This window comes from Coturnix japonica, chromosome 2 (assembly GCF_054131305.1).
Source record: "Coturnix japonica strain WE chromosome 2, WE-NBRP24, whole genome shotgun sequence".
NCBI classification, from domain to species: domain Eukaryota; kingdom Metazoa; phylum Chordata; class Aves; order Galliformes; family Phasianidae; genus Coturnix; species Coturnix japonica.
The window spans coordinates 77,933,251-77,955,078 of NC_140664.1; the positions used below are offsets into that span (position 1 = coordinate 77,933,251).

General features: G+C 44.5%; 1 protein-coding gene across 7 annotated transcripts in view; it reads left to right on the forward strand.

Annotated features, from left to right (window-relative positions):
* RNF152 (ring finger protein 152) overlaps positions 1–18,237 on the forward strand; it is a 60,324-nt gene extending 42,087 nt beyond the window's left edge. For 6 of the 7 annotated variants that reach the window (XM_085537804.1, XM_015854627.3, XM_085537801.1 and 3 more), the window contains exon 2: positions 7,473–18,237. In XM_085537804.1, the coding sequence (XP_085393930.1) occupies positions 7,473–7,823 (351 nt within the window). In that variant the 3' untranslated portion in view covers positions 7,824–18,237. Of the gene's footprint in view, positions 1–1,634; positions 1,786–7,472 lie in introns of those variants that run through there. The other variant, XM_032442482.2, reaches the window with a different exon arrangement.
* The last annotated feature ends 3,591 nt before the right edge of the window (positions 18,238–21,828 follow it).

The following is a 21,828-nucleotide window of genomic DNA, read 5'->3' on the forward strand; positions in this document are numbered from 1 at the left end:
TGTATCAGTGAGAAGCATTTGGGTTTTATTTAAAATTACTTCTTTATTTAAAATTGTTTTTCTTTTTGGCTGGTGGTATTATGTAAGGCTACTAGCAGATTCTCAGGGGAGGGAGGGATGGAAGAATGTTTTAATTAAGTTTCTCTTCAGGTATCAGGCAAATTCTATCAATGGCAGACGAAGCATAAAGCTGTAATGGGAGAACAAATTTGTCACTTTAACTGATCAGTTGCTTTGTGGTCTCTCTCCCTCTACATTCTGAGTACCACAGAATCTCATCATGTAGCCATGAATGAAAATCTTTTTTGGGAAGAAGATGCTGCTACCTGGAATCACAGAATCACAGAATGACTCAGGTTGGAAGGGACCTCAAGGATCATGCAGTTCCAACCCCCCTGCCTGGCAGGGCCACCAAACATACACATTTACTAGATCAGGTTGCCCAGGGCCCCGTCCAACCTGGCCTTGAACACCTCCAAGGACGGGGCATCCACAACCTCCCTGGGCAGCCTGTTCCAGGGCCTAACCACTCTCCTAGTGAAGAACTTCCCCCTAACATCCAACCTAAATCTTCCCTCTTTTAACTTAAAACCATTTCCCTGTGTCCTTGGTTTGATGAGTTTGATGTCCGCAGAGCAAGCTTTACTCGGCTTGCGTATAGCTGTAAGGTTGTGGAATTTGGCCTTTGTGGCTTGATTTGTGACTTCACTGTAAATTAGGGAAGATACTTTAAATCTGTCCTTGCCAACCATCTGTTCCATGTGTCCTGGCCATCAGTGACTAACCAAGTGGCTTTTAGTCAGGGGATGAGAAGATTGCTTTTGTTCTGGGCCCCCACCCCCATTCCGCTTAATGTCAGCTTGAGTGGCAAATGAATTTGTCACTTGGTGGTGGAGAAACCTGGCTTTTAATTCCTCTCACCCTAGGGTCTGCCAGTATGTCAGGCATAATTAAGAGCAGCCAAGAAAACTGATAAAAGTGCTAATGGCCCTGCCAGAGTTACAATGAGAATGAACTGCAAAAACGAGCGCTGTCACTTGAGATGCTTTGGGCCCTGGAGTTTCAGTTCATCTTCAAATTGAGAGGGAATCTTTTAGTATCCTCTGCGGGAGTATGTCCAGATTTGGGGTGTTTCATGACCAGGGTTGGTGTCATCCTGTCATTATCTCCTCATGCAGAAGGAGAACTTCCAGACAGCAGAAATGAGGAGTCACTCATGAGACTTTCTGGCCAGGCAGCCCTGCATACAGGGATCTCTTGTGCTCTTCCTGGCTGGGGAGAACCTAGGAGCTGGAAGTTTCAGGGACCTATAGCTCTGGATCAGCTTGGCTTATCACCTTGTTAAAAAGCTGCTAACCTAGAAGCTCTGGGAGGTCACCTAGAAGCAGGTCAATCTCCATGGCCTGGTCCCCATGTCCAACTGTAAGGAAGGCTTCTGAAGGGTTGGGTGGGCAGATGGAATGTGTCTGAAATAGGCACGTTTGTCAGCAATATTTTGATGTCAAATAGCCATTCCTCTGGTAAAAAAAAACACTGTATGATGCTTTCTAGTGAGCATGGCTGTACTGTTTTGACTCAGCAGTAAAAAACTGTTCTCATCATTTGCTGACCAGGCACGTTATGCGGTGATTAGTAGTGTTTGCTGTTGGAACAAAGTGCAGCTTATCCTGATCACATTTGACCAAAATAAGGTCTTTGAGCTGGGGAATGTGGACGTGTCAAAGTTTGCAGATAAAAGGAGGGAGCAGCAGAGAATGTGAGGTGCGATGGAGCAACGTACAGCAAGTGAGTCTCTCTCTGTTTATATGAAAGCACTAAAGGTTAATGTTTTCAGCTGATGTGGTTTTGCTCCAAAAATGTAGACTTCTGCAGCTGGTTACAGTAGTGTGGTGGGCCTTTATGTCTCTGCTGTCTGTTGGAAGGGCTGGCTGGTGGCAATTCCTGAAATAAATGCCATTTGTTAACACCTTGTAGCCAGGTTCCGGGGTCCACCTCTGATAGCTGAGTGCCAGAGAGGTAGGTCAGCCCCTGTCCTGTTTAGTCTGTTGTATTGAGGTCATCCAGAGCAGATTCTCCATCAGCACGGATCCCCTGGCACAAGTTCGTAGGATATTGCCGGCTCATATTTCCATATTTCACAGTTTCACTCTGTTATTTTCTGTGACTCCACACATCCGGGAGTATGTATGCCTAGTTGTCATCTTGGCAAGGGCTGGAGTAAGCTGAAGGAGTGATGCCAGCATATGCTGGCTAAGGATTTGGTCAAATTAAAGTGCTTTTGCTCTGCAGTATTTCTGTACAATTCTGAATAAGAAAACGGAAAGGAATAGTGGGTGTAGGCTGTCCGTCTTAGGCAGAAGGTGACTGGCAAATAAGTAATTCCCAAGAGAAAATTGGATTAAATTTGTTCTTTTATTGTTAACTTTGTGTTCGTCAAAATGCAGACATTCTCTCAGTTGCAGTTTGCATGATGTCTGCGGAGATGCTTTAACTTTTGGATCACAGACTTTCATGTTTTTCATGGTCCATGGAATAGATGATATGTTCAAAGAATAGGGAATCTCGGACAGGACATGGAGATGCTGCCTTGCAGGAGCAATTAGGGGAATTGGGTGGTTTCCTGAACCTTGTTGTTTCTCTGTTTAGAATCTTCCACCCCTGCTTCCCAGCACATGAGGCGAGATGTGGAACTGGGATGAAATTACCCAGGAGCTTTGGGGCTGGGTTGGGTGGTGTTTTAATTCCTCTCACCCTAGGGTCTACCCTACCCCTGGGTTGGGTGGTGTTTGCATGACCTTGGACCAATGACGTCATCTCTGCGCTTCTTTTCTTAGATGATAAAAGGGTATAATAATGATAATACTTCTCTCTTAACAAGGGTGTTGTGCTGAATAAATTAATTAATCTTTGTGCTGTTTCAGTTACTATGGTAATTAGTGCTACAGAACAGCCTAAAAATAAATGGAATGGTTTAATGAAGGATATTCAGGGAAAGTCAGGTAGTACGTCCTAGGTATTTGCAACAGTCCTAATACATTTTGTACGAGCACAAATCTGCTGAATACATTCATAGATGTTGGATTTTGTAGAAGGAATGCTACCGGATATTGATTACATGCTTCCTGTTCACTGTCAGTCTTAAGTGAATGTAGCAGGCATTTCTTTCCGTGTCTGTGGGCAGAAGGCTCTTACAATTAGTTCCCCTCTGCACTGCACCCTCCATCTCCTTTCCAGCCTGAGGGCACCTGAACCTGGTGGATCTTTCTTTGTCGTAAATCATAGACAGTTATACCGTCACAGAATTCTTAATGAGTTTGGGGACTTTGTGTAATGAACCTTCCTTGAGAAAGGTGAAGTTTTGTCTGCCTTGCTAGAAGTCTGTTAGTAACCTTGCCATGCAGCGTGCCTAAACACATGCATAAGCCTGTGCAAAGTTTTCGAGGCTTTCATTGATGAGCTAACTACCCCAGCATGCCCTGGAGCCAGTCTTTAACAACGTGATGTGATATTTAATCTTCTGTGAATTGTATTAAATTCCACGGGCATTATTAAAATAGCTCTTTGTGGCTTTCATGCTGGTGTAATTTGGAGCCTTAATAAGTTAGAAATATGTGTGAAGATAGTCCTTCGTTCTTTGGTGGAGGCAGCACCCCTTCAAGGCTGTGCTTTTCATTTCTTAGTCTTTGGGGCTGTCCTTATACTGTGTTAACAGGCAGTGACTTGTCACTGTTGTGTTCTTAAACTTGTCCATCTCACATCCAGTGGATGTTTAATGTCCAACTTTGATCCGGGTTCCAAAAATAACTGCCTTTTCTGATCTCTTTATAGCTGGCGTTTGTGCAAACATTCTTTGCAGCAAACCTAATTTTAATCAAACCTCCTTGCTTTCCCTTTCCTCTCCCTGTGGCTGTGTTGCATTAGCTGCAGCAACCTTCTTTTGTATGCCTTGTGCAGCATCTCTGCATTGTGTTGGGAGGCTGGGAACTGCAGCAAATGCCCTTTCCCCCTTTGATGTCTTGGGAAGCAGGAAGCCAGTGCTACAGCATGCCTGGCATCACCCAAAGAAGAGAGTTTGAGGCCCTGCCTCAGCCTCTGACAAGGTGTATTAGCAGAGCAGATGGCATGAATGACAAACAGCTGAGAGCCGTGTTTTATTCTCCAGAGCTTTGAGTCTGTGCTGCTCTCGAGTCATGTGGTATTTCCTCACATCTTTTCAGACTCCTCAGAGGGCAGCCCCAATCTGCAAGGTGGGCCTCTGTGTCGCACTCTGAGCCACCCACAGTTCATCACTTCCTCGGGTTCCTCCCTGGGTCTCCTCTCCTGAGAGCAGTCTCTATCACCATGTGTGACTCTCACCTTACAGTGGCCATCAGCAGCCCTGTGGAAATCGGCTGCATAAGGGGCAGGCAGGATGGTTTCCTGATGCTGCTTTGCAGGTCTGTCTCTTCTCACTTCCTCTGCTGTTACTGTGTAGTTTAATTCTGAGTGTAGGTAATGGCTTGACTTTCTTCTATCCCTTACAGTGTAGTGAAGCTGTATTTTACCCACCAAGCTAAATACATGAGCTGTGGGAAAGGCAAGCTCATCAGCATCCGCAAAGACTGATGGGTTACATGGCTGTGACTGCCATTTAACTTGTCCTTAGACATGTTCTGGAGGAAGCATACTAGCCTCTGCTCACAGGATATCACCGCTGATCAGTCAGAATAGCGTTTGGGGGAAGAAATGTCGTGATTTGAAATAGGCATGTACACCATGCAACCTTGCTTTTCACAGTGGTGTTTGTAATTAAACGTGTAATTTTAAGATAGAGTTGGCAGTGACTGTTTCTTTGATTCAATACCAGATCAAAATGGGGCTCACAGCGTGTTCTGCAAATATATTGAAGAATCATAGAATAGACTGAGCTGGAAGGGACCTGCTGGGATCATTGAGCCCAAACATCATGCAGGTCTTATGTCCCATCATACCCTTCCAGTTTGACTCCACATCGTTTTGTTTTTTTTCCTTTCGTTCCCTTAGATAGCACCAGTGCTTTGTAACTTGGATCTGTTGGAGAAATGCCTCACACCGTTACTTAGCATTCAGACCAGCCAAGGTCTTTTCATTGGGATGGATATTTTTGTTTTTCTTGGACACTCTTTGCTTGGAGGTGACTTTTATTTCATTTTTTTTTCTGTTCCAAATGCCTCACTTCTTTCTCTCCTAGCACTGATCTTCTGCCTTAAGAATGTCACTGCAACAGGGATGAAGGGCTCGATAGCACATGAATATGTAACTCCTGAGCAAGGATAGGAGGTCAGAAAAAAATGAGCATGATCTCAGTTGCTTGAAGATCAATAAAAACGAGTTTAACTTGAGCGCTGTAACTGGAGAGAAGTGGTTAGAGGTGACAACCCAGTGGGGTCAGAGAATTTCACTGTCTATTCTGCTTCTCATAGTAGCATTGCAGTATCGTTATAACATTTTTTTTTAACAGTTTTGCAGATGTCTAGGGCTATCGGACATTAGAGTTGCATCTTTTTAATGTCTGAGCTCGTTTGTCAGAGAGAATGCATGACTATGAAGAAATAGTATAAAATTGCTGGGTCACGTGGTTGGTTGATCTCAGGAAACTGTGTCTGGTGACTTTTGAGCGATCCCTTCCTGAGTTCCCTTAACATGTTTCTGATCTGGACTTTCTTAATTGTTTTTCAGCTAGGAGGTGCCTGGCTCTTCCATTTTTCTTTCTTAGGTGCATTCCAGTCTTTTGAAGATCCTTTCTTCCAGTCTTCCTTTTGCCTGCCTTTGCATTTGCAATGTGGGGATAGTGATGCAAAAGGATCATTCCTTTCCTCATTTTCTGCTCTTTTCCCTTGGTTGTAGCCTGTGCGTGAGCTGTGAATGCAGAGCCCCCTCCATGGCAGTGTTAAGTTCCTTCTGCATGTGAGGTGTCTGTTAATGCCTTGCGCAATGTACGTCTGGTACTTGGGTGCCTCATCCCAATCCCTGTGCAGGCTTCACACTGGCCAGGGTCTTAGGCAAAACATCCCAAAAGATTGATTCCCATGGCTGGAACATGGCTTTTCTCACAAGCTCCAGCTTTCATAACCTCAGCCCCTGTTGCTGCCTCCTGAGTCAGGGTTGTCACTGCATGTTTGTTGAAGCATTTTGTGAGCCAAAATCCACTGCTGTTACAAAATCGGCAGCAGGGCCAGTGCCGCCAGCCAGTGACAAGTCATTAGCATCTGAAGAGATGACGTGTATTTTGTTTTCCCAGTTCAAATATTGGCAGGATATGGGACTTTATAGTCCAGAGGCTTACCCTGCATTGCAAACCCCGTGTTTATGCCTGGTTTGTATTCTTGAATGACATTATTTCTGTTCTGCTGCTGTCACCTATTGATTAGCATGTTGCACCCTAGTTGCTGTGACCTGTAGGAAAGAACAAGAAATAACGCTGTGGAAGGGAAAAAAATCATCCAACAGTTGTGGTGTTACCTGGGTGTAATGTGGTAAGAGATGATCAAAGGTCCCCACGCAGATATTTTGGATTTGTTTTCTTGTATAATCTGGATGCAAATTTGATTTGATACTACTTCAAATACAGTGAGGAAGGTGGAGCAAAAAGTTGTAAGAATATCTCCCCTTCATATGTATCATGCGTTGGAGTGGCTGAAATCAAACAAGGCTGAACAACTCGCTGTGGAAGTAAATACAGCTGCCTCTTTTTGCATAGCTGTAAGCAGTAAGTGGGGGAGTGCAAGGAATCCTTTTTCAATGACTAGCTCAAAACAAGGCCAACAACAGCTTGCTTTCAGTGCTGTGCCTTCTCCATGGTGTGCTGCAGTCCTGGGCTCTCAGCAGAGCCTTTCACCTCGGGGGATGCCTTTGTTAGGGACAAGGTTTATTTCACAAGCTGTTTGTCTAACCTAGCCTACAGTTAATTTAACTGAAGAACTTGCCATTTCTTTCTGTTGCGCAGGAGAGTGGGTGTTCCGATGTAGTTAGGTGGTTGCTCATTCCTGTATGCATTTGAGCTTCCACAGCTGCCTTTGGAAATGCATCTGTTTAAATGTTTTTTTTTTTCCTTCCACCTTGCCTGCAGATTTAGTGGCTGGGCCAAATAGCTAGAAATCCTCAGGGTTTTAGAGGGCAAAATTAGAAGAATTGTTACGGTATAGAAAGGGCTGAAAGGGAGCTCTGAAAATGAGGTGGATGGTGGAGAACTTGCTTCGTGCCTCTCCTTTCGTGGGCATAAGTATCTGAAGGGTTGGTAGTGATTTTATAACTGCAAGAAAAGGGTGAGTGCTGGCTTTTGTGACAGGTTTGGTAAAGCTGACAAAATAAGACTTGCTTGTTAAGCCTTGTGAGAGAAACAAATCTGTTGCCTTACGAGGTCATCTCTAGTTTTCCATGACCCGTAGTTAGGCTCTTGTTTCCCCATGTTCCTGTCAGTAACCACCTAATTTGTGTTTCTCTGTTTGCCTCAGGTGCTGAAAGGCTGGAGGTTTCTCTGCACTTCTCCCAGCCTTCTTGAGAAGAAGCAGTTGAAGGTGGCTGTGGGACACTGCGGTCAGACTCCCACCAGTTTGGTGGTGCCTTGCTGCGCCGTGCATGCCAGCCACGATGGAGACGCTGTCCCAGGACTCCCTGCTGGAGTGCCAGATTTGCTTCAACTACTACAGCCCACGCCGGCGGCCCAAGCTGCTGGACTGCAAGCATACATGCTGCTCGGTGTGCCTGCAGCAGATGAGGACCAGCCAGAAGGACCTGCGGTGTCCCTGGTGCCGCGGCATCACCAAGCTGCCACCGGGCTACTCCGTGTCACAGCTGCCCGATGACCCCGAGGTGATCGCTGTCATCGCCATTCCCCACACCTCTGAGCACACCCCTGTCTTCATCAAACTCCCCAGCAATGGGTGCTACATGCTGCCCCTGCCCCTCTCCAAGGAGAGGGCCATGCTGCCGGGAGACATCGGCTGCCGCCTCCTGCCTGGCAGCCAGCAGAAGTCCCTGGCAGTGGTGACGATCCCGGCAGAGCAGCAGCCGCTGCAGGGTGGCCTTCCTGCTGAGGCGGGTGTGGAGGAGGCTGACCGCAGAGGTGTGGTGAAGAGCTCCACCTGGTCGGGGGTTTGCACTGTGATCCTGGTGGCCTGCGTCTTGGTCTTTCTCCTGGGCATTGTCCTCCACAACATGTCGTGCATTTCCAAGCGCTTCACGGTGATCTCATGCGGCTGAGGGGTGGGAGGCTGCCCCAGGGTTGCTCACCCAGGGCTTGGGGTGGTGGTGGTGGTGGTATTGAGTGAGACAATTCACTGCAACTTTGGCCGATGACTGCAGGATGCTTTGTTCCCAGACGGTGGTGCGCCGGCCCGGCCACAGCCCTCGGCAGCCAGTGGAGAAACCTATGTCCTGTCTGATGGTAACAGCAGTGAGGAGGACTGCATGCATCACCATAATCATTTATCAAAGGGACTGTAATTTATGGCAGTTTTTATTGTGTTATGAGATTAAAGACATCTGTGATTGTACTGTAAAGTATGCGGTATGAGCTCTTCTCTAACCACGGTAGCTGAAAATCAGAACTGCTCCATGTAGAACTGAAGGAGATCTGGCCCGTGACTCAATGAAAAGTGTTCGATACCAACCCACGTGTTATTTTTTAATTGGGGGGAAGGGGAAGACTTGTAAAAGAGAAATCATTCAGTTGTTAAGACATTTTCTATGTTTTAAACTGCACATTAATTAAATTAAGTTAGGAGGTTGTACAATAGTTTTTAAAAGGAAACATTTTACAAGCGATCGTTTGGTTCTGTGGTGTGTGGTTTTTTGCCTCTATGTCTGATTTTTCCCCACTGTTTTTGGCTATGGGGAAGTTGACGCTTCTGGAATCTTCTATTTGAAGGAGGTTTTGAGCAGGGAAGCAAAGTGAGCCTAGGAGGAATACTTAACGACGCAGCCAAACATTTCTGCCTACCCTACTTCACATGAAGAATGGCTCTGAATGGTGAACATTAGTCATACTGTTTTACCTCTGATCTGGCAACAGGGCTTCCTGCAGATTGGCCTTCATGGCCATTAGTGAAGAAGTGGGTCATGAGAAGTCTGAAGACTCCTTCCTGCATGGACGTGCCAGCCAATCATTCTTCCTTTTCTTTTTCTAGAGGTTGGGCTTTCTTAATTTTTTCATAGAAAAAATGTACACCTGTTTTGCCTCCCTGTCTCACAGGAGAATACAGCTGCACACCCATGGGCGGTGTGAAAAAGAAGTTGTGCTAAGGAAGCCTCACCATGCCAACAGACCACGGACCCTTCTGTGCAATCTTTACGCTTATGTGTAAGAGGCAGTGACAGAGCTGGAAGAAGAACACAGGTCAGCTGAGCCCTCTTCTGGGTTGTGCTGCCCCTCATAAATCACTGTGGCTGTCATGGTGGTGTCAAAATGCGTAGGCGAGCATAATGCAGACCTTTTGCCACATTTCATATGAATGTTGGTCTTCGTTGTGACAGATGTGGAGAAAAAAAAAAGCACAGGAAATATCCCTGTCCACCTATGAATGTTCTGATCTCCCAGTTATTTGCAGTTCTCTACTCAGAATGAGCCAAATTCCTGAACCTCCATTTCAGCAGCACCTTTGCTCCGCTAGATTTAGTTAGTACTGTTTGTAGCTTAAATAGAGCTCTGTGTGAATTGGTAAGTGTGAATGCTGACGTCTGTGAGATTTAAGGATCGAACTGGGAGGCGCATAGCAGGCCTTTACTAAGACAGAAAGTACTATTGATTAGCACTGGTTCTTTTTGCAGGTACAAAGTACGAGCAATTCCTTACGTGTAATCTCCCCAAAGAGTGACTTGTCCACCCAGTGCTCTCTCTAGTAATTAGAGATTGTTTAAGGTTGTATTACAACAACAGAGAGCGTAACCTTGACTGTGCAGTGCTCGGGTTGGCCTTGTAGATGGTGGTGGTTTTCTGGTTTTGTTTCTGGTTCACAGTAAACATTCTCAACTAGAACTTGTCAAAGAACATACCTCTGACTTAGTGCTGGATTTCTTCCCCTCCTCATTCCCACACCACCATTTTCTTCCTCAATTTCTGTTAACTGCAGGATAGCAAAAACATATGGTGCTTAATTGTTATGGCGTATGTATGGTCACGTTTGGAGAGGAACTGTCATAGATATTCATAGCACAGAAAAAAAAAACCCCACAACATTATCCTCAGATAACAAATTCAATGCCTTTTTTTTGTGCAAGGCAACGTGCGGTATGCCTTGAACTTAGGAGAACTGCAAGGCATTGACATCTCTCAGCAGCACATTTGGTTTGGTAGCAGTAGGGAATGACAGGAACTCCAGAATGTGTCTGGGAGCATGTTAGTCTTTTGTTCCCGGTAGGCAGCCAGGTATCTGGTGACATCCAAACTGTGCTGCTTATTATGTAAAGAAAAACCAGTTCACTAAAAACTTTTGCCTTTATAGACTCTTAAGGAAGTGACTAGATACAGGACTCAGCCCTCTACTGCCTTATCCCCTGTAGCAATTCATGCTTATACCAGGAGTACGTAGCATAGCTGGAAGATGCTCTGAGAACAGCGTGGAAGCATTTTGCATCAACTTCTGCGTATCAGAGTTTTTGATGGCTGCATAAAGACACGAAGCAGTCAGAGAGCAGGCCCAGGAGATAACAGCATTAATCCTAACCTTGTGCTGGCCGTACCTGCCCCACTGGAGCTCTTGAGGCCAAGGTTTCTCTGCACTGCAGAGTTGTTGTGAAAACTGCCCCTCTTCATCCCTACATGAAGAGTTGCAGTATGAAGGAGCAACCAGAAATTAGGTTAAAATGCCACACTGCATAACACATTGCACAACAGGCAGAAGTGGAGTTTATCTGGTGTTAATGACGTACTGTATTAGCAGAATACCATCGTGTGTTACATAATGCAGTGCATTGTTTCGTTAATATGAATTTCCTGTACTCTTTATGCCTGCTGAAATGCATGTGTGACCTAATTTCTGATCCAGCCATTTACCTGCCTACGGCCTTGTGTACGAGCAATAAGGAAAGCCTCAAGGTTTTTGTCTGCGTGTGCGGTGTGTACGTTAATTCCTTCTTTTCTAACAGCAATTCAGGAGCCGGTTTTGTTCTGGCTTCGGACTGTGACTCTCAGTTTAAATTTGCAGCTGCCGCATCGTGTCGGCTCACCTCATATATCTGCTGACTTACACAGAAGAGAACTGAATAGTTTGTTGTCATGTGCGGTGTTAAAAATGTTTCTTGAATGTGTCAGTAGTCATCCTGTGTTCCAAGGCCTGATCTCTGGCACTGAAAAGTACTGCTAGAAACAGAGTTTGGATCAGTTTTGTTCTTTTTTGTTTTCCAAAAGCATCCTTGTCTTTGTATGTTTTCTCTGTGGAGACATTTGGAATTGTGTGAAAATCACTGAGTTTTTGGCTAATTTTTGTTGCCTGCTGTCCGGTAAGAAGTCAGAGCCACTGCTGAGTTCCACCAAACAAAAAAAGAGACTTAACTGTGACTGCAGTGCTGTCTGAGCAGCCAAAAATTAGACTGAAAGTGATTGTGGGGAATTACAAATGCACCTGCATTTTTAGAGCAAGTTACTTTGTGAACGCGGATTAAATGGCTTGTTTAATGGAAAGGATGTGTGTGTTGGGGTCCAGCCTCTTTGTTATCCCAGAAGACCCCGACTTCCATTTATGGCTCCTGCTTTCGCTCTGTGAAATCCTCCTGGATTCGCTCTGTGAAATTTGGTTCAGTGAATTTTAAAGATTCAAAATACGCAATTTTGGTATGCGGGATTTCTTTTAGGAAATGGTGTTCAGTAATTCTTTGTGCTTAACTGCGATGTAAAGGAGCCTGAATGTTTTGTGAACATGGAGCTATCATGAGTCCAGAGTTTCATCTTTATTAATGAAGCTTGGTCTGAATAAAACATCAGCAGGAAAAGGCTGATATCAAATGAATTACGGTACCTCTGTTACTTTGCTATCAAGTGAAGAGCGTGGATGGGAATTTGGCAGAGTTACTGTTTTTATTATGAGGGGTTGGCTGAAATTCGATTCTTAGTGTTTTAAGGCAAAGCGTTAAGTGTGGGTTGTAGTAAACGACAAAGGGATTTTCACATTTGATTACCATGGAATATGAAATTAGAGCTGAAGACTACGAAGCTATGCAACAGACTTTTCTGTCTGGGTAATCAGATGATTTGTAAGTTTTATGTACACTTTGTGCTCATGGAAGTGAGGGGCTGTTGGCCTTGACCTGACGTGCATTGCACTGATGGGGACCTGGCTTTGCCCTCACAGTCATGGTTATGCCATGAGCCTTGGGCTGCCTTTGTCATAGGTCTTCTGAAACAAGGGTGGCTGACTTTGGACTGGTTTTGGTACATTCATAATGGGGCTAAAATGAAAGAAAAAAATTATTACCCAGTTTCTTTATCCTAATTGCATATATATTGAGATTCGTCTATTTCCAGACTTCCTCTGTGTTTGGATGAGGGCAAAGCAGGGATGAAGGGAAGAAGACATTGCATGGGAGCAAATAAGACCCAGTGTCATCCAGGAGGCTGCTGAAGTATCAGCTGGCCCTGGAGGCGATGTTTTTGTGCAAGAGCTTCAGCAGGGTGAGATGGCCTGGTGATGCTGCAGTGGATTTACAGCATGCTTTAGTGACCTTTCCCATGCTGTCTGCTGTCCGTGGGCCTGACAGCTGGGGCCGTTCTGTTCTTTCTCGTTGTCACTTTGCCTCTTGCATGCTCGTGTCAACAAACAGAGCTGCTTGCTTCATCCTCAAAGTCGAGTGATTTTTGCAGATGTTTCTAAAGTTGCCTTGAGCACCTTTAATGAAAAAAATTACCTTCAAAGTTCAGTGAAATTTAAGGCTTAATAAATGCAGGGTTTTTTTTACCCAGTGTTTCCTTATGCTTATATAAATTTCTCATTTTAGCACTAAGTAAGTCATGTAATTTTTGTTCTAACAAGTTCCTATACGTCTAAAGCAATTCAGAGAGACTGGATGAGATCCACAGCCAGAAAAAATAGTTCTATCCTTCCCACAGTCCCCTTCAGATCTACACAAGCCTGTTTCCCCCCCTTTCTCATTTATAACGTATATGTACTAATTGTGGCAGTGAGATGGAGACTGGTGGGAATGCACTGAGCCCCTGCACGTATGAGCATGGGGACGTGTTGTCATGTTCAGGTGAGGAGGGTAAGCACACAGCACGTGCTCTTGTGTAATAGAGGCCAAGAGGATTAGAAAAAAGGCCCCGGGCACTTACAGCTCAGGAAGGTTGTGTACTTTATGGTGCTGAGATAGATGGCATGATAGCACAAAGCCCAGGTATTGCTGTCTGGCTTTTTGCATGAGATGAATGCAGTTCCCTTTGAACTGCCTTGTGCAAACAGGCACCCAGTGCTGCTGCATAGCACCAGCTGCTCTAGAGGTGGTATCTTGTCTGGGGATCCCTGAGGAAGCCACATCATTGCTTTGTGCCTCCAAGCTCGGGTGCCACAGAATAGCTAGATGCCTGAGTTGGGAAAGCAGGAGGATCAGATGAATAGTGTGTGACCTGCTTTGGTTCTTGGGATGGAGTCAATAGATAAATTGAGAAACTTGGCCTTCTTGCTCAAGAGTACTGGTTCATGCATCTTGAAAATGACAAAATGGATGTGAGTGTGCTGTCTCTGTGCTTACTGGTTTTGGAAGCATTGCCCCATAGGCTCCTATGTGTGCTGCCTAGACCTGCAGCACTGGGGTTTGTGTGTCCTTAAGAGGGTAAGAATGTGCCTCAAGATTTGAAAGCAAACAAAAAAGAATCCATCCCTGCAAGGTGCTTTGGCATTATAAAAAGCATGTGCTTTTACTTTGGGAGGTTTAGGTTGGATATTAGGAGGAAGTTTTTCACACAGAGGGTGGTGATGCACTGGAACAGGTTGCCCAAGGAGGTTGTGGATGCCCCATCCCTGGAGGCATTCAAGGCCAGGCTGGATGTGGCTCTGGGCAGCCTGGTCTGGTGGTTGGCAACCCTGCACATAGCAGGGGGTTGAAACTCAGTGATTGCTGTGGTCCTTTCCAACCCAGGCCATTCTATGATTGTATGATCTTACGGTACTTTCAAAGCAGCCCATCATGTACCACGTGCACGTGGCTGACTGCGGGAATAAAAGGAAGCTCAGTCTCCAGGCATGGCCAATTTGCTGACTGAAATGCAAATGAATAATTTCTTGCTTAAATTATTTGGAATAACAGTCACAGATGTTTCTCAAATATTTACTTAAGGAATTTACTGGAATATTTGGGACATGATTGGGGTTAATATACTGAGCAAGAACTAAAGCATTAAATGTACAGAAGGTGAAGGGATCTGGCCATGCACTGAATGCTTTCTTGAAGAGAGGTGGACTTTACCTTTAAGAATTTATTTATTTATTTATTTATTTTTACTTTGCTAATCTGCAGTAATTCTTTGTGTAACGTGAAGTTAATCAGCTGTGCTATGGGTAAGACGATATTGCTCTTTGGAAACATATTGGGTAGCAGAGGCTCTGTAGTCCCCCAGGGCGGCTGTTTTCAAGCATTTGAATGTAGAAACCTGTACTTTTATTTTTAATTGCTGATTGTACCTGGCTGGCAATTCTTAACTCATAGAAGGAAATAATAGTAATAATAAAGTAAAACTATCCGGTCCCAGCCTATGGCAGAAGCCATCCTAAGAATGCAGAGTGGCTGTGAGTTAAAGAACTCTGGAGAAAGAAATTGGATTCTAATACTGTTTCTCCCGCTGTTTTGAAATGCTGAGGGATTTGCTAAACCTACAGGTTGATACAACAGAATCCCTGCTTAATGACTGTGTTTGCTAAACTGGCCAACTGTGGTGGCTACATGCGCTGTGCTCTCTTTTCCTTTCTGACCTCATCTGGTTTAGAGAAGACAAGGTTTGGACAGCTGTAGCTGCACTGAACAGCGTGATAAGAGTTGTAAAATGTTACCAGCAAGGAGCGTAGCTTTGTGGTAAACAAAGCATTGCAACAACACTGAATATCTCTCGGCAGCCATCCAGGCACAACAAGCATGAAGCAGCTCCAGCGAACCCCAGGGATCGAGAGAAATGTTGCTGAGGAGTAGTGGATAAACGAGGGTGTTTTTTAATACTCTAGATGCTGTTTGTGTTTGTTATTGCTGATGCCTGACATCCTTGGGTTTGAGTTCTTCCTTTTGTCCTCTGTAACAAGGAGCCTAGAAAGCACTTTGTACCGCTTCCTTGCGAGGCTGCTGTCTCCTGTTTCTTTTTCTTCTGCCCATTGCTTTGCCAGTCTGTTTTCCTGCAGATCTGCAAGGAGAAACCTATCTGAATGTACCTGAGACTTCTGTGGTGTTTTCAGTGATGAAAACGATAACAAGTCTCCACACAAATAGGAACATCTCCAGGGCTTTGTACAGAGTAATGTAATACATCTGTCATACCCCTTTAGTGTACTGCCATCATCGTCAGTGCTCTGTAAATAAATGTTTTGGGTTATTATAGCTTTCAAGATACTATAACCCTAGTATTTTTTTGGGGGGGAGGTAAGCAACAGCAATATAAGCAGCAAAACAAATCAGAGACTAGAAACGGTTTGCACTACCAAATTCTATGAGTAAGATTCCTTATTATCAGCTCTTTTTGTTGCAGTTCTAGTGCATCAGTGACATCAATTCTCTGATTCCACTTTGGGGGGTCGAGAGGGGAAGGAAGAAGAAACCCCGTATTCATGGCTTGGCTTAGGTCTGATGAGTTTCCAAATGTTTGTGCTTCTGTTTTGTAATATCTCGTAAACCTCCTAGCAGATGAAAGCTGCAGTAGCACCAAGATCTCAATGAAACATCACATGCTGCCTGTTCAATTTGAGATGCTCGCTGAAATGTGCAAAGCCTGGGCTTTCTGGGTTTTGAGCACTGGGTGTGGAATTAGCTTTGGCTGTCGGTTCTCAGAGATCAAACTTGGGTCTCGTACCTCATTTAAAGCCGTTAGTGGACTCAGCCTGCGAGGTTCTTTGTCATATGTCCTATATGCAGTGGCAGTCCTCGTTTTATAGATGTACAGCAGGCAGCCTTTTATAAGAAGGTATTGACCAATTTTGTGGGCAAATTATCCCTCTCCTGAAGAGACGTTGAAATCCTTGATTGGCTCAGTGACCTGATTTTTGCAAGAAGAAGATGAGAGTTTGGTTATATCACTTCTGTGCAGGCCACAGCTGCTGCATTTGCTTGCATGGCCCAAGGAGATAAGAGGTGTCATGGGGCAGGTGTAAAACAGCCTGGAACACAGCTGGCTCCTGCCACAAACCTCTGCTGGAACAGCAGCTCAGCAGGGACACAATGGGAACATTCTCCTTGCTGAAAGAGTAGTTGAGCTCATCTCAGGTTAGAGGTTGGAACTCACGCTTGTTTTGCAATAGATAAGAATTGAATGTTTGAAAGAAATGTCATAATCTTTCTGTGAGGATCCTTCAGCTAAACTGTCACAGATGTGGAGGTCTCTCAGCCACCTCCTGTTCTGTGAACTGAAGAACCTGTTCTTTCATTCAGCTTCAGGTAAGAGATTACCAAAATGGGCTGCTGGTTGCAGTGTTCTAGGCTGAGACCTGCCGTGCTCCTCAGATTCTCTTCTGGTTGGCTCTAAAAAGTGTTTCTCATCCTTCTATCCCCTTCCCCAGCCTCATTTTGCTTTTAATTGCTTTGGAAAAAAAAAACAAAACAAAAAAACACCAAAAACAAACAAAACCAAAAAACAAAAAACCCCCACAAAAACAGGAACTAGGAAAAACAAAAAGAGTAACACTGTTCTTAATTCAGGCCTCGTTTGTACCATCTGTTCTAGATCTATTTAAGAAAGAGGAGGTGCCCCCTGCATTTCAGCTGTGCTCCCAATGAATCCCAGTAGGTTTCCTGCTCTGGAGCCTGCAGCTTGCTCAGCAGAAGACATTTGAGAAGAAAAATATTTTTATGTCCTGGGAGTTAAGCAGATGAGGCCCGCAGCTGCTGCAAAACACAGAGGGACCGGTGCATGCAGGTGCATCTCCCTGCTGTAGATCAGGCAATGTTCCCTGAGGTTTGGGACCAGCAGGCCAGGATGGCAGTGGAGGAGGTAGGATTGACCGCACACATGCATGTGTTCTCTGGGGGAGCTGCCCATCAGCTTCCCAATAGATGTTTCAAGCTCCTTTCATTTAATGTCAGCTCAGATGGCTTCAGCTGCAGCAGCTCTAATCACACCAAAAATGTTGAAAGTTTGCTGTAGGGCCTGAGGGAGCAGCATGGAGCTGTGTAAGGGGAGAGAGGTTGTTGAGTCTTGGAACAAGCAGTGGTCATGGCACCAAGCTGCCAGAGCTCAAGAAGCGTTGGTGGGCAATGCTCTCAGAGATAGGGTTTGATTAGGTGGTCCTACCTGGAGCCAGGAGTTGGACTTGATCATTGTGTGGGTCCATTCCAACTTGGGATATTCTGTGATTCCAACAAACCTGTCCCACAGGGCCTGTCCTTGTGTTAGCCCTATCGGCAGAGGTTTCTGCATTATTAAGGGAGAGGGGGAGGAGGAGAGAGATATTTTTATTTGGGTGAAGGCAAATAAACTTTGACAGGTGTTAAAACAAAAAGACAAAGGAAAAGTACAGAATGGTCATAATGTCAGCAGGAGCATCCTGCAGTGCAGCTCTGAAGTGAGCTGGTTCTCTCCCTCAGCACTGAGGAGCAGACATGAACATGTTCATGCAATGAGTCCATCAGTTAAAGCAAGAACTGAACAGAGGTTTGGTTCTGGCTTTGAGAAAGAAGGCAGACATGCCCTGTGCTGCCTGGTTGTGACTGAAGACCTTGATGTATTTTAGAGACAACAACACATATAACACAGTATTTAGAAGGCTTCCCCCTTCTTTTCTTGCAAAGGTCTACTGAGCCCCTACTGATACACGAGCTGCTGGGCTGCCTTGTCAAGGCCTTGCCAAATATTGGTTTTATAAAGGTAAAATCAAAGTGCTGTCAATAACTGAATGTTTGTGGAAGCATTCGTTGCTTGCTTTGCTTGTCCTAAACCGTATCTTAAATGTCGCTGTATCCAACCTATTCCATTGCCCTTTCTTCCCCTGTATTTTTGTAGGTCAATCTCTGGAGTCTTGTCCTTTGGTATATGTAGAAGCACTGATTTTATGAGAACTGTTCAGACACATTTGCTATGATTAAAATTCTTTAAAATGATTTTCAATAGACTGGTGTGTGCTTTTCTTTTTTAATACAGAAAGTAAAATTGGCTGGGACATTCACTCATCGGTTCCACTGAGAGCTTTAATAGAGTTGCGCAGTAATAAAGGCAGGCTGAGATCCCCAGCCAAGTTTCAGATGTGTGGAGGTGACTTTCAAGTGGTCCACGAGAAAGCTGTATTTTATGCACTTGTGAAAAAGAGGTAGAAGATTGTCTTGTGAATGGTCACAACCCCCATCTTTCCCAGGGCAGCTCTATCTCTACAAGCTTGATGCGACTGTGCCCTTGCCATGGGTGCAAATCTATGTCCTGCAGGACTGGAACTGTTGTGACATCTCCCTGTGGATGCTTTTTGTGATACATTATTATACATTTCCTTATGCACACACGTGCCTGGGCTCACACGTGTGTGTCTAGCAATGCTCCCATACCTCCTTAGCTGACACATGGAATATGAAAATGAAATTAGTGGGCTACAGATAATAATGAATACAAACCCAGTGTTTTCTGAGGATTTATAGCACCCAAGGTGAGAACAAATATATACAGATAATTTTTTATATTCAGCAACCTGATGTTTCCAGCAAGTGTATTACTTTGAGCCAAAGTGCAGCTCATTTTCCTTGTAAATCTTCCATTTTAAAGCCTGGTTTCCTATGGAAATGAGTCATCTTTGCTTATACTGAGTCACTATGTCCCTTTCCAGTGACCTTTCAATTGAAATTTAACACTGTGATAGCCATCTAAAAGATAATTTCTGTCCTGATGATGTGTGGACAGAAGAGTAAAAAGGAAAAGAGACGGTGATTGTGTATGTGCCAAAGCTATGAAAAAGGTAGTGTGGACTTGAATCTTATTAGAAAGTCTGTATGGAAGAGATCCCCCAAATAAATGACTCAAGCAGAAGAAAAAATCAAATTGGAGCTTGCAGTGAACAGTGAGAAACCAGTCCACGGGAAATTAGACTTTATTTATGCTTCTCTTCTAGTAATTCTTTATCTTTTGACATGCAGCCTCTCCTAGCATTTTAAATATATTTATTTTATCCTTGAGTTGTGGATTTTGGTGGCAATGCCTGCCCGTAAGTAGCCTGGGGCAAGTGGAGTTTTGCAGCTGCAAGAAGCTGAATTCCTTCATTAGCGGTGCCATGCCACGACTTTCATGGTGTCACTTTCCAGTTAGTGACATTGCACAATTAGGCCTGGGTCATCCGGTGTCACTGTGATGTGACAAATCCCAATTGGCAGAAATGTACAGCTGCATTGTCAAAGAAAGGAAAAGCCTGAAAATGGCGTATTTGCTCATTTTTTAATATCAAGAGCAAAGCAAAACCAAATAGTACTCTGTCATTTGTGATTGCTTAGCAAATATGATGGTTTTAGCTGGGGTGAGCTAAGAGTATAAATCAGGTTTGTCAGGTGAGATAGCATGTTTTATTAGATGAAGCGATAAACTGAGGGAGAAAACAAGATTTCTTGTGCCCCCGAGCTCTTCTTCTTCAAGCCTGAAATAAGAGCAGCCTGCATCCAAACAAGATACAGGCAGATGACGGTTGCCCTGAATTTACCTTCGTTATGCCACTTGGTTGGAGTATTGAGAGAGTAAGGGAGATGTCGTCCTCACAGGGGGAGGAAATTCTACAGAAAGGCAGGAGGGCTCGCAGTCTTTGTGAAGAGGTGTCTTCACAAGTGAAAAATAGAAGCGGTTATGTCAGTACTGAGGGAGACTGATAATGCGGCATGAAATACCCAAAATTGGTTGATTCTAGTCTTAGCATTGAGGAACCCTGAGGACCCACTACAGCTGTTAGCACTCAGGCTAGGTGGAAGCTTTCTCAAGCAACTAGTCTGTTGTGTATTGTGAGGATGGGCAGAGTTAGTCTGGGACAGCAAATGCAAAAAAGGGAGAGATCAACAGAATCATAGAATCATTAATGTTGGAAAAGACCATTAAGATCATCTCGTCCAGCCATTAATCTATCACCACTATGCCCACAAAACATAACTTAGTGCCACATCTGCACATGTCTTGAACACCTCCAGTGACGGGAGAGCAAAATGGGGCCAGTTTGTCATTTTGCTGCTGATCCTTCTCCCCAGAGCCTGCATGGGAAGCTGGGAGGAGGACCTCAAATATGTGGAAGATGTCTCATTAAACCACCCCTTTACTGAATGCTGAAGGCATTATAAAAGATTGCTGAGAGCTGAAGTCTTATGCAGGAGGACAGGTTGAATTATTGTGCAGTTCCTCATGGCCTCGTAAGCAATGAGTCTGTAAAGATGTGAAGTGGGTTGTTGCTTTCACCATGGAGAAATTGATCACCGTAGCCATATTAATGACTGCTTCTCAAAAGTTTCTGCTGCTACCTGAAGCACTGATTTGCTGCCTACTGTTTGTTATCTATGGCATTTTCGAGCTTCTCCCAGATGAGTATATTGCTTTGTGTATTTAATGTCTGTGCACAGCCTGTCTAACCTTGATGCTGTTCATTGTTTCACTTTATTCTTTTGCTGGGGTTGGTGATGATAGTGTAACAAATTACCCAGTGAAGAGTTTGCTGTTTATTTCCTGTGTGGCCGTTCCCTCCAATCCTTTGGATGGGCATGCTTGCGAGTTGACCTTGTGGTGGGGGAGCAGTAAGGCTGAGATCTTCCACTGGTATGTTATATTGCGCAGTCTCCATCTGAAGATGAAGTGCATGGTTCTCTGTGGTGCCAGAGAAGGGGGAGTGAAACAAACAGGTCAGCAGAGTGGCTGCAAATGAGCTTGTAATGTCATAACTGCAAGGCATAGCACCAACTAGCCGATATGCTCTGCTGTCAGCTTTACGTGAATAAACACCCTGAGGTGAGTTTAGTCAGCTCAGATTATTGCCAGCATTATCCTGATCTGAGCTTATCACTTAATGTTTTTTTTTTCTGTACACTTCTATCAGCTGTCAGGGGTTGAGAGCTATGGAGCAACAGTCAGAAGGCTGCAGGGTAGGGCCTGATTACAAAATGTAATGGATTAAATGAAAAATGAGTAGAAGGGTGTTGGTTGTGTCCCCTGGCAGGTCTGGAAATTGTAAGAGTAGAATAAATACATTGGTGTGGCTGATGCTGAATATGCAGTGGTTTTCACTTTGATGATACCTGTTACCACAGAAAATCAAGGCTGTTAGCTCTTATAAATTAATTTGGGCCTTCTATCAGCTGCATTCAGAGCTTTGCTGCTGAGGTATCTGAAGGTTCAGCACCATCTTCAAATCTGTTGTGTCCAGGATGGATCAGAATCTCCAGACCTAAAGAAATGCCTCTACATTCCAGGTTTCAGAACCAGCTGATGGTTCTCATCCTACCTGTGCTGGGGAATAAATGACCAAAAATAGAGCTGTGACCTAGAATATGTTCTGTGCAATCAGAACACACCAGTAATTAAACAAACAAGCCAGTGTTTTTGTTCCTTCCTGCTCTGGTTAGAAGGTTGCTAGGATTATCTGTGGTGTGCAAACAGCTCCCAAGCTACTGTTCATCTTATCAGTGTCCCCAGCCTAATTAATTGGCCACAGGTGCAGACGGGCACATTAATTGCACCGATGCATCACT